The sequence below is a fragment of the Heterodontus francisci genome, chromosome 8, assembly GCF_036365525.1.
Source record: "Heterodontus francisci isolate sHetFra1 chromosome 8, sHetFra1.hap1, whole genome shotgun sequence".
NCBI lineage: Eukaryota > Metazoa > Chordata > Chondrichthyes > Heterodontiformes > Heterodontidae > Heterodontus > Heterodontus francisci.
This window is the reverse complement of record NC_090378.1, coordinates 1,329,359-1,342,722: the sequence shown is the minus strand read 5'-3', so window position 1 is coordinate 1,342,722 and position 13,364 is coordinate 1,329,359. Positions and strand designations below refer to the sequence as shown.

The window sequence follows — 13,364 nt, the reverse complement described above, 5'->3', positions numbered from 1 at the left end:
ACTCTCAGACAGTGCATTCCAGATCCTAAACACTCACTGAACCTGCCTCCACCACACTCTCAGGCAGTGCATTCCAGATCCTAAACACTCACTGAACCTGCCTCCACCACAATCTCAGACAGTGCATTCCAGATCCTAAACACTCACTGAACCTGCCTCCACCACAATCTCAGACAGTGCATTCCAGATCCTAAACACTCACTGAACCTGCCTCAACCACACTCTCAGACAGTGCATTCCAGATCCTAAACACTCACTGAACCTGCCTCCACCACACTCTCAGACAGTGCATTCCAGATCCTAAACACTCACTGAACCTGCCTCCAGCACAATCTCAGACAGTGCATTCCAGATCCTAAACACTCACTGAACCTGCCTCCACCACACTCTCAGGCAGTGCATTCCAGATCCTAAACACTCACTGAACCTGCCTCCACCACAATCTCAGACAGTGCATTCCAGATCCTAAACACTCGCTGTGTGAACAAGATTTTCCTCATGTCACCGTTGCTTCATTTGTCAATTACCTTAAATCAGTGTCCTCTGATTCTCAATCCTTTCTTAATTCTTTTCATGAGATGTGGGCATCACTGGCAAAGCCAGCATTTATTGCCCATCCCTAATTTCCCTGGAGAAGGTAGTGGTGAGCTGCCTTCTTGAACCACTGCAGTCCTTGGGGTGTAAGTCTTACACTTTGCAGCAGTTTGATACAACTGAGTGGTTTGCTAGGCCATTGCGAGGGCATGTAAGAGTTAACCACATTGCTGTGGGTCTGGAGTCACATGTAGGCCAGACCAGGTAAGGACAGCAGATTTCCTTCCCTAAAAGACATTAGTGAACCAGATGGTTTTTAACAACAATCAATAATGGTTTCATGGTCACCATTTGACTAGCTTTTTAATTCCAGATTTAGTAATTGAATTCAAATTTCATCATCTGCCTTGGTGGGGTTCAAACCCATGTCCCCAGAGTATTAGCCTAGGCCTCTGAATTACTAGTCCAGTAATACTACCACTATGCCACCGCCTCCCCCAGTGTCACTTACCTTGCTGTTCAGTGCAAATCTTGTGCCCAGTGATTTTCTGCTGCTGAAATATTTGTCATTTTTTTCAGGGAAAGCTTGGTGTCCCAGGGTTGCCTGGGTATCCAGGGAGACAAGGTCCAAAGGTGAGTCACCCCTTCACTGGATGAACTTTCGATCATTCTGTAATCTCAACATGAAGATGTCACTTTGTGGTGTTTCTGCAATATGCTGTTTCAGCAAAATCTTTCTTCAACTCAACTGCAAGGAAATTAGAAAATGGAATCCAGAAATGCACAATGCATTGATATGGTCTCAGAGTTATTTTAGTATTAGTCCCATTACTCAGAGTGAGGTTAATGACGAGGAAGATTGCCTCTGCTCAGGTTGTGTTCGTGACTTTGTAAATTTGAGAGATTTCCCCCAGAAAATAATATTTTGTTCTCCAGTATCTGAGTAATTGGAGACATGAGGTGTGGTGAGGAACAGGCGACTTTAGGACTCATGGTTCCTAAAGCTCTTCCCCACTGGGGGATTTCCCCACCTCATGTCTGGCTCTGTTATAGTCACAGAGAGAGATTGATCACTGTGATTGGTCAATAATTCTGTTCTCATTGGATCATGTGACCACCAGGATGGGAGAAGGTGAACGAATGGACTGGATTTTTCCTTGTCCAGTGTTCCTCTGTTCCTGAGGCAACAATAAGATTATCGCTGGTCACTGTAGGGGTAATATTGACTGTGGGGTGTAGTGAAATGAATGACGGCGAATCACAGCCAGTCTTATACCTCCTGATTGACTTCAGTGGAAATAAAAAGCAGAGGAGATGCAAACTGGCGCACAATTCAGACTGATCTGTGTTCCACCATCACACACAGTTAATGTGTGTGTTTAGTAACATTATAAACTCAGCCAGAAGATTGGATAATTAGCCAGCTGTTTATGATATTCCTTACAGTCACCAGGGATATTCCCCGAATGTTTATGATGTCACTGTGACACTGATACCAGGGAAAATCTTGTCAGTGAGTGAATATTGGTGCTAGAGATTGTTAATTTACTATTTGTAATAATTGGTGATACTTTGATGATAAATTGCCTGCTCAGTTCTGTGCCCATTCTCTAATTGGATATGTCCATCACAGGTACACAGAGACTTTGCTTAGCTGTACTTGGGGAGTAATTGTTCAGTGTTTGGTGCATGATCACTGAATAAAATAAAGGAATATTACATTTCCGAGGGTTGGCAAATCCCTGCTTTTTCAGGGCTCTGAAACAATCGATGACTTCAATTCCCTGATTTCACCCTCACTCACCCAGCTTCAATAGAGAATGAAATCAGGGTGCTGTATCAGTGAAGAGTTGAACCCAAACCTATTCCAGGCCCAGTTAAAATCCAGGCATAAGATTCGTCAAAGTTGCTGAGCTTGTGTTTGCATAGACTCTTCCCTCCCCTACTTCACTTCCATCGAATGTGAGAGCACAGAAGGAGGCTGTCCTGGATACTCCACACTTTTGGAAGGATGTCAAGGCCGTGGAGAGGGTGCGGAGGAGATTTACTGGAATGGTTCCAGGGATGAGGGACTTCAGTTATGTAGAGAAGCTGGGATTGTTCTCCTTAGAGCAGAGAAGGTTAAGGGATTTACAACAACAACAGTGTGCATTTCTATAGTGCCCTTACATAAGAACATAAGAAATAGGAGCAGGTGTAGGCCATTCAGCCCCTCAAGCCAGCCCTGCCATTCAATAAGATCATGGCTGATCTGTCCCAGGCCTCAACTCCTCTTTTGGGCCTGATCCGCATAACCCTCGACTCCCCGAGATTTCAAAAATCTATCTAATATATTTTGCTGTTTAATGTAGCAAAGTGCCCCACTGCGTTTCGCTGCAGCTTTATTAAACAAAATTTGAAACCGAGCCACATAAAGAGCTATTAGGACATGTGGTAGTTTTTAAGGAGTGTCTTAAAGGAGGAGAGAGGGGACAAGAGATGGAGAGGTTCAGGGAGGGAATTCCAGAGCTTAGGGCCCAGGCTGCTGAAGGCACGGCCACCAATGGCGAAGCGATTAAAATCACAGATGTTCAAGAGGCCAGAATAAGAGGAACACAGAGATTTCAGAGGGTTAAGAACATAAGAACATAAGAAATAGGAGCAGGAGTAGGCCATTCGACCCCTCGAGCCTGCCCTGCCATTCAATAATCATGGCTGATCTGACTGTGGCCTTAATTCCACTTTCCTGCCTGTTCCCCATAACCCTCGACACCTTTGTAGATTAAATTTTGACTAGCTCAGCCTTGAATATATTCAATGACCCAGCCTCCACTGCTCTCTGGGGAAGACAATTCCAAAGATTAATGACCCTCTGAGAGAAGAAATTCCTCCTTATCTCTGTCTTAAAAGGGAGACCCCCCTATTTTGAAACTGTGCCTGCTAGTTCTAGACTCCTCTCAGTATCTACCCTGTCAAGCCCCCTCAGAATCTTATATGTTTCAATAAGATCACCTCTCATTCTTCCAAACTCTAATGAGTATAGGCCCAACCTGCTCAACCTTTCCTCATCAGACTACCCCTTCATCCCAGGAATTAACCTAGTGAAACTTCTCTGAACTGCTTCCAATGCAAGTATATCCCTCCTTAAGTAAGGAGACCAAAACTGTACACAGTACTCAGGATGCAGTCTCGCCAGCGCCCTGAACTGTTGCAGCACGGAAGATTGTGTCGGCTCCGTGACGTGCAGGCCGCTTTTTTTTTCACCCGCATCCAAAATCGGCGGCAGGCGTATAAAATTCAGCCCTTTGTCTCTTTCTCACAACTTGCTTTCCTATCTATTTTTGTATCATCTGCAAATTTGGCTACAATACACTCAGTTCCTTTATCCAAGTCATTAATATAGATGGTAATTAGTTGAGGCCCCAGCACTGAACCCTGTGACACTCCACTAGTTACAGTTTGCCAGCTTGAAAATGCCCCATTTATCCCAACTTTCTGTTTCATGTTAGTTGGTCAATCCTCTATCCATGCTAATATATTACCCCCAACATCATGAGCTCTTAACTTGTCTAGTTACCTTTTCTCTGGCACCTTATCAAATGCCTTTTGGAAATCCAAATACACTACATCTACTGGTTCCCTTTATCCACCCTGCTTGTGACATCCTCAAAGAACTCAAATAAATTTGTCAAACATGATTTCCCTTTCATAAAACCATGTTGACTCTGCCTGATTACATTATGATTTTCTAAATGTCCTACTACCACATCCTTAATAATGGATTCGAGCATGTTTCCAGTAACTGGCCTATAGTTTCCTGCTTTCTGTCAGCCCCCTGCCCCCACTCCTTTTTTTGAACAGGGGTGTTACATTTGTGATTTTCCAATTCGCTGGGACCTTTCCAGAATCTAGGGCATTTTGGAAGATTACAACCAAAGCATCCACTATCTCTGCAGCCACTTCTTTTAAGACCCTCGGATGCAGACCATCAGGTCCAGGGGATTTGTCAGCCTTTTTTTTAATTATTTGTTCATGGGATATGGGTGTCACTGGCTAGGCCAGCATTTATTTAGTCCCATTAGTTTCCTAGTACTTTTTCTCTAGTGACGGTGATTGATTTAAGTTCCTCCTTCCTTGTTGTCTCTTGATTTTCTGCTATTCTTGGGATGCTTTTTGTGTCTTTTACTGTGAAGACAGATACAAAATACTTGTTCAAAGTCTCTGCCATTTCTTTGTTTCCCATGATTAATTCCTCTCATCCTCTAAGGGACCAACACTTACTTTAGCTACTCTCTTCTTTTATACATATTTGTTAAAGCTTTTCCTGTTTTTACACTTCTTGTTAATTTACTCTCATTCTAATTTCTCCCTCTTTTTTTTTTTAGTCATCCTCTGCTGGATCCTAAAATTTTCCCAATCTTCTGCCCTACCACTAATCTTTGCAGCATTCAAAAACTTTTCTTTCAATTTAATGCCATCCTTAATTTCCTTAATTAGCCACGGATGATGCATCCTTCTCATAGTCTTTCTTTCTTAATAGAATATATTGGGGCGGCACAGTGGCGCAGTGGTTAGCACCACAGCCTCACAGCTCCAGTGACCCGGGTTCAATTCTGGGTACTGCCTGTGTGGAGTTTGCAAGTTCTCCCTGTGTCTGCGTGGGTTTTCTCCGGGTGCTCTGGTTTCCTCCCACAGCCAAAAGACTTGCAGGTTGATAGGTAAATTGGTCATTATAAATTGCCCCTGGTATAGGTAGGTGGTAGGGAAATATAGGGACAGATGGGGATGTGGTAGGAATATGGGATTAGTGTAGGATTAGTATAAATGGGTGGTTGATTGTTGGCACAGACTCAGTGGGCCGAAGGGCCTGTTTCAGTGCTGTATCTTTTAAAAGAAATATATATATATCTTTGAGAATTATGAAGTATCTCCTTAAATGTTTGCCACTGCTTCTCTACTACCTTACCTTTTACTTTATTTTCTCAGTCCACTTTAGCCAACTCTGTCTTCATACCCTTGTAATTACCTTTATTTAAGTTTAAGACACTAGTTTCAGACCCAAACTTCTCACCCTCAAACTGAATGTGAAATCAGTCTATCATGTTATGATCACTCTTGCCGAGAGGATCCTTCACTAGGAGGCCATTTTTAAACCAGTCCCATTACACATTACCAGGTCTAAAATAGCCTGGTCCCAGGTGGGTTCCAGAACATATTTTTCTAAGAAACTGTCCCTAATACATTCTATGAACTCATTCTCCAGGTTACTTTTGCCAATTTGATTGGTCCAATCGATATGATTAAAATCGCCCACGATTATTGCAGTACCTTTCCTTCCAACTCCCATTATTTCTTGATTTATATTCTGTCCTACAGTGTAGCTACTGTTAGGAGGCCCATAAACTACTCCCACCAGTGACTTCTTTCCTTTGCTATTTCTTATCTCCACCCAAACTGATTCTACATCTTGATCTTCCGAGATCATTTCTCACTACTGTACTGATCTCATCCTTTATTAACAGAGCTACCCCACCTCCTTTTCCTTTCTTCTTATCCTTACGAATGTCAAATACCCTCGAATATTTAGTTCCTAGCCTTGGTCACCTTGCAACTACGTCTCAGTAATGGTTATCATTATCATACTCATTTATTTCTATTTGTTTCTATCAATTCATCCATCTTGTTATGAATGCTCCATGCATTCAATAATGAGACTTTACTTCCATCTTTTTCCCATTTTTCCCTACTCTGACCTTATTTGCTGGTGCACTCTTATGTTTGTATGCTCTGTCCCTTCCTGTCACACTCTGGTTATCATTACCTGTATCGCTACTCTGCACTATTGCCTTGTCCTTTCTCTTAAACTTGCCAAATCTCCCCTCATCTAAACCCTCGCCCCACCCCCCCCACCCAACACTATTCAGTTTAAAGCCCTCTCTACAGCCCTAGTTATACAATTCACCAGGACATTGTTCCCAGTGTTGTTCAGTTGAAGGCCGTCCCAACGGCACAGCTCCCTCTTTGCCCAGTATTGGTGACAGTGCCCATGAATTCAAACCCATTTCTCCCACACCAGTCTTTGAGCCATGCATTCAACTCTCTGATCTTATTTACTCAATGCCAATTTGCTCGAGACTCAGGTAGTAATCCAGAAATTATTACCTTTGTGCTTCTGAGTTTTAATTTAGCCCCTAGCTGCTCATAATCCCTCAGCAGAAACTCTTTCTTAGACCTGCTTTTGTTGTTGGTACCCACATGGACCATGACAACTGGATCCTTCCCCTCCCATTCCAAATTCCTCTCCAGACCCAAGGAGATGTCCTTAACCCTGGCACTGGGCAGGCAACACACCCTTCGGTACTCGTGATCTTGGCTGTAGAGAACAGTATCTATCTCCCTAACTATAACTGTCCCGTACTACCACTACATTCCTTTTTACTCCCCCAGTTTGAATGGCCCCCTGTACCATGGTGCTGTGGTCAGTTTGCTCATCCTCCCCGCAGTCTCTGCTCTCGTCCACACAAGCTGCAAGAACCTCGAACCTGTTGGACAAGTGAAAGGGCTGAGGCTCCTCCATTGCTACCTTCTGGATCCCCATGTCTGCCTCATTTGTAGTCACACTCTCCTGTCCCTGGGAACGGACCAAATCTGAAGTACCCAGCCTAAGGATTGTGACTACCTCCTGGAACAAAGTGTCCAGATAACTTTCCTCCTCCCTGATGCATCGCAGTGTCTGAATCTCGGACTCCAGCTCATCAACTCTGAGCCGAAGCTCCTCGAGCTGCAGATACTTACTGCAGATGTGGTTGTTGTGGATCACACTGGTGTTTGTCAGCTCCCACGTGCTACAGCTGTAACACATCACCTGCCCTGCCCTCTCTATTGTCGTTTCTTTAAATAATTAGGTTTGAAGTTTAGAAACATCTCTGTTGTGGGCCTAGAGGAGATTGCAGAGATAGGGAGGGACAAGGATATGAAATCAAGAGGTGTTCACGAGGCTAAATGGCCTCCTTCTGTGTTCTATAGTTCAATGATTCTATGTCAACCTATCCTGATTTGTGTATCCGATCCCCTGGGTCTCTTTCTAAACCTCCTTTAAAATTATACCATTTTATATGATATCCTATTACGTTTGATTTAATAATGTGCTCATACTCCAAATGCAAACAGGATTTCCGGCTCTCTGGTAAGTGTTTAACTTTCTGATTAATAAATGATTAATAAATGCAATGAATTTGCAATGTTCTAATAGTTCACTGAGAACATTTGAAGCCTGTTAAAGTTTTATTGCTTATGAAAGATGTTAATGAGAATGAGGAGGCAGCAGGAGGTTTACTGGTCACTTTGAAATTAGAACAACATCAGTAATTGGTCCCTGAAATATCTGAGATTTTTGAATTGTACAGCACAAAAGGAGGCCATTCATCCCATCGTGCCTGTGTTATCCAATTTGTCCCACTCTCCTGCACTTTCCCCATAGTCCTGTAAATTTTTCCCTTTCAAGTATTTATCCAATTCCCTTTTGAAAGTTATTATTGAATCTGCTTCCACCGCCCTTTCAGGCAGCGCATTCCAGATCACAACAACTCACTGTAAAAAAACATTCTCCTCATCTCCCCCTCTGGTTCTTTTACCCATTACCTTCAATCTGTGTCATAATAACAAAAGAGCACAGAAGAAATCCGAGCAGGAGAAGGCTGTGTGGCCACTTGCACCTCCTCAGCCATTCAATAAGATCATGACTGACCTTTACCTCAGCTCCACCTTCCCACACTATCCCCATATCCCTTAATACCCTTACTGCCAAAAATCTATCCATCTCAGTCTTGAACAGACTCAACAACTGAGCAACCCCAGTCCTCAGGAATGGGGTAATCTGAAGAACACTTCTATCAAATCTCCCCTTAATCTTCTCTGCTAATCCCAGCTTCTCCAGTCTCTCCACGTCACTGAAATCCCTCACCCCTGGAATCATTTCAGTAAATCATCTCCGCATCCTCTCCAAGATCTTGACATCCTTCCAAAAGAGTGATACCCAGAATTGGACACAATTCTCCAGCTGGGGCCTAACCAGTGATTTACAAACTGGTAGAAGAGAGTCGGTTTATGATGTAGCTCAGGAAAAAAAATAAAACTAAATATTCCTGTGACTGGGGCGAAGGATTATTCTGAAACAGAGAAAACAATGATAGGACCTGTGATAGTTTGCCTATTCACCCTTGCAATCTTTATCCTTATTTTTTTTCTTCTGTTTCTCAGGGATCGACAGGATTCCCGGGATTTCCTGGGGCAAACGGAGAGAAAGGAGGAAGGGTAAGGTGGATTTATTGTTTGTTGAGAGTATTTATTTAGCAAGTCATTCAGTGCTGGCCGCATACCCATTGCCAGTGGTACTTGGCAGCTGGTCCATCAGGGAAACATTCAGCATTGATTCGACCAGGCCTCAGTTCCCAGGCTCCACTGCGAGCAGTTCAGTGCATTTAAAATGTAACAGAAGTTTAAATCGATCCCGAATCAATAAATGGTGAGTATATATTGTTTACAATTTCTTAAAAATACTTCAAATCAAAGTACAGAAGGAAACAATTGAACACACTCTCACTCACACTCTCACTCTCACTCACACTCTCACTCACACTCTCACTCACACTCTCACTCACACTCACACTCACACTCACACTCACACTCACACACACTCTCACTCACACTTACACTCTCTCACACTTAAACTCACTCACACACTCACGCACACTCACACTCACACTCGCTCACACTCACATTCTCTCACACTTACTCACACACTTACTCTCACACACATACTCTCACACACATACACTCACACACATACACTCACACTCTTACTCTCTCTCACACTCACTCACACTCACTCTCTCACACTTACACTCTCACACTTACACTCTCTCACACTCACTCACGCTCACACACTCGCTCACACTCACATTCTCTCACACTTACTCTCACACTCTTACACTCTCAGACTCTCACACTCAGACTCTCACACTCAGACTCTCACACTCAGACTCTCACACTCAGACTCTCACACTCACACTCACACACTCACACTCACACACTCACACTCACACACTTACACTCACACACTCACACACTTACACTCACACACTTACACTCACACACTTACACTCACACACTCACACTCACACTCTCACACACACTCTCACACACACTCTCACACACACTCACACTCACACTCGCACACACTCACACACTCATTCTCACAAACTCACGCGCACATTCAAGCACTCACACACAAACTCACTCAGACACTCATTCAGACACTCACATGCACTCACACTCACACACACAAACTCACACAATCAGACACACTCTCACTCACACTCTCACACACTCACGCTCACTCACTCACACACACAATGACACAGTCACACACAATCACACACTCACACGCACTCAGATTCACACTCACTCACACTCATAAACTCACACAAACAAACAATCACACATACATACACACATACTTACACACTGACACACATAAACACTCACACACAAACTCACGCACAAACTCACACATACTCACATACACACTCACTCTCTCTCACACTCGCACACACTCGCACACACTCGCACACACTCGCACACACTCGCACACACTCGCACACACTCGCACACACTCGCACAAACACTCTCACACATACACACACTCACACAGACACACACTCACACAGACACACTCATTCATACACTCTCACATTCACACACTCCCACACACTCTCAAACTCACTCACTCTCACACATACTCACTCACACACTCCCCCACACACTCACTCATATACTCTCACACTCACACTGACTCACACTCACTCATTCACACTTGCACTCACACATACACTCACTTACACTCTCACACATTCACTCACTCACACATACACTCACACATACACATACACATGCACACTCACTCACTCATACTCACACACAAAGACACACATACTCACACACTCACACACTCACATGCACACACTCACACTCTCACATGCACACTCTCACACTCACTCATACACATTCACATGCCACACACTCTCACCCACTTACAATCACTCACTCACACAAACTCAATCTCACACTCACACACACAACCACACACTCAGACACTCACACATACTCACCCCACACACACTCACACACTAACAAACTCTTGCACACTTTCTCACACACTTACACATTCAAACACTCACACACAAACTCACTCAGACACTCATTCAGACACTCATGCACTCGCATTCACATGCACTCCTACTCACACTCTCACACACACACTCACTCACTCACTCCCCCACACACTCATTCACACACACACTCATTCACACACATACTCTCACACTCACACACACAAACTCACACTCACACATGCTCACACACACATTCACACACTCTCACACGCAAACATTCATACACACTCACAAACTCATAGAGGCCAATTAAGGGCCTCTTCCCTCTGCCCCTGACATTTTACCAGCAGTCGAGGGCCCTCAGACACACGGGGAAACCACCAGCTAAACCATGACTGTCTTCCTGCAGGCTCGGGGTTGAGGGCGTCCTCCTAATCGAGCCCTCTGTGGCCCATGTAGGGGCCTCCTGGCAGCAATAGCCACGCTCGGGGCAACACCCCTGTCCCCACCCTTCATAACCACCACCCCGTCCCCCCCCCCCCCTTGCGGGGTCTGCATGCCTGAAATTCCCCAGTGACCCCAGGCCTCACTCAGCTGGTTTGAAGGAGGGCCTGATCCCACAGTGTTGTCCATTCCAGGTACAGTCCCAGTGACACTGCTGGGAATGCTGAGCTGCTGGCTTTCCAATTGGCTGTAAAATCCTGGGGGTGGTCGACCATTCTCAATAGAGTCACCACCCCGATGGCAACTAATTAGTTGCTGTACAAATGGAAAATGTGGCCGGGGGCCCCACAAACGGCCGAGCTAGGATTCCCCCGGCTTTTGGGCCTGTCGCTGCAGACCACACTGTGCCAAAAAAATTCCGACCACATGTCCACACACTCACACTCACTAATACGTGTACATACACTCACACTCAACGCTCACACACACACACACTCCCACACTCACTCTCTTTACAAAGGATGTGAGGGTCTTTGAGAGGGTGCAGAGGAGATTTACCACAATGGTTCCAGGGATGGAGGATTTTAGTTACAAGGTTAGGTTGGAGAAGCTGGGGTTGTTCTCAATGGAGCAAGGGTGTTGAGGGGAGATTTGATAGAGTTGGACAAGATTCTGACAGGTTTAGATAAGTTAGACAGGGAAAAACTGTTCCCATTAACTGATTGGAGAAGGACTAGGTGACACAGATTGAAGGTTTTGGGCAAAAGATGCAGGGAATGTGAGGAAGCGGAAGCGATGAATGATTTCAAAAAGAAATTAGATGGGCACTTGACAGAAATAAACCTGCAGGGATACGGGGATAGATTGAGGGAAAGGTACTGACTGGATTACTTTACAGTGAGCTGGCATGGACTTAAATTGCCTCCTGTACCCGAATGACTCTATGACTCATACACACTCACACAGACACTCACACCTCCACACACACACACACACCCAACCTCATACATAATATAATAAAAGCAAAATACTGCAGATGCTGGAAACTAAAATAAGAACAAGAAATGCTGGAAATACTTAGCAGGTCTGGCAGCATCTGTGGAGAGAGAAACAGAGTTAATGTTTCAGGTCAGTGACCCTTCTTCAGAACCCAACCTCATACACTTGAACTCAGAGTCACACACTTATCCACACTCACACACTAGGAAACACACACACACACTTAGCCACACACACAGACACTCACACACACAGTCACACACACACCCATCTCTCTCACACACACATACACGAAGACAGAATGCTCACACGTAACCCACACACTCATACACACAGAGAAAGTATGTTTATACACAGACACACTCATTCACACTCATGCTCATTCACACACACGCACACTTACGTGCACATGCACTCTCACACACACTCACACGGCAACCAATGGAGGGGGAAAGTTACTTGCACATTTTGTACCAGGAGGCGGTCACACCCGAGGATAGGGTCTTCTGATTTGGCCAGTGGTCAGGGATAGGAGAGTGTGGCTGCATCTGAGGCAGGTAAGGGGTCCCAGAGGACAGGAGTGCAGGATCCTCAGCCTTTGCGACTGTCCAACAGATCTAAGGTTCTTTCAGCTTGTTTGGATGAGAGAGGGGGCTGCAGGGTGGATGAGCAACCTGACCATGGCACCATGGTACAGGAGGCTATTCATGTGGGGGGAGTAAATAGGAATGCAGTGGTAGTTGGGGACAGTATAGTTAGGGGGATAGACATAGTTCTTTGCAGCAAAGAGCGAGAGTCCAGACGGCTGTGTTGCCTGCCTGGTGCCAGGGTTCAGGACATCTGCTCAGGACATCTGCTAAGGGCTGGAGAGGACCGTACAGTGGGAGGGGGAGGATCCAGTCATCGTGGTCCATGATGTAGGTACCAACAGCATAGGCAGGACAAGGAAATAGGTTCTACATAGTCAGTATGAGGAACTAGGCAGTAAATTAAGAAGCAGAACCTCAAAGGTAATAATCTCTGGATTATTACCTGAGCCACGTGCAAATTGGCATAGGGCAAATAAGATTGGAGACATGAATGCGTGGCTCAAAGACTGGTGTGGTAGATGTGGGTTCTAGTTTGTGGGGCACTGGCAGCAGTACTGGGGAAAGTGGGGGCTGTACTGTTGGGACGGTCTATACCTGAACCGTGCTGGGACCAGTGTTCTAGCAAACCGTATAACTGGGGAAGTGG

General features: G+C 44.9%; 1 protein-coding gene across 1 annotated transcript in view; it reads left to right on the top strand.

Annotated features, from left to right (window-relative positions):
* The window catches only part of LOC137373152 (collagen alpha-1(XI) chain-like), a 612,019-nt gene that overhangs the window by 294,866 nt on the left and 303,789 nt on the right, over positions 1 to 13,364 (top strand). Inside the window, exons 33-34 of the mRNA XM_068038011.1 lie at positions 1,114 to 1,167; positions 8,773 to 8,826. Of these exons, the coding sequence (XP_067894112.1) occupies positions 1,114 to 1,167; positions 8,773 to 8,826 (108 nt within the window). The remainder of the gene's footprint in view (positions 1 to 1,113; positions 1,168 to 8,772; positions 8,827 to 13,364) is intronic.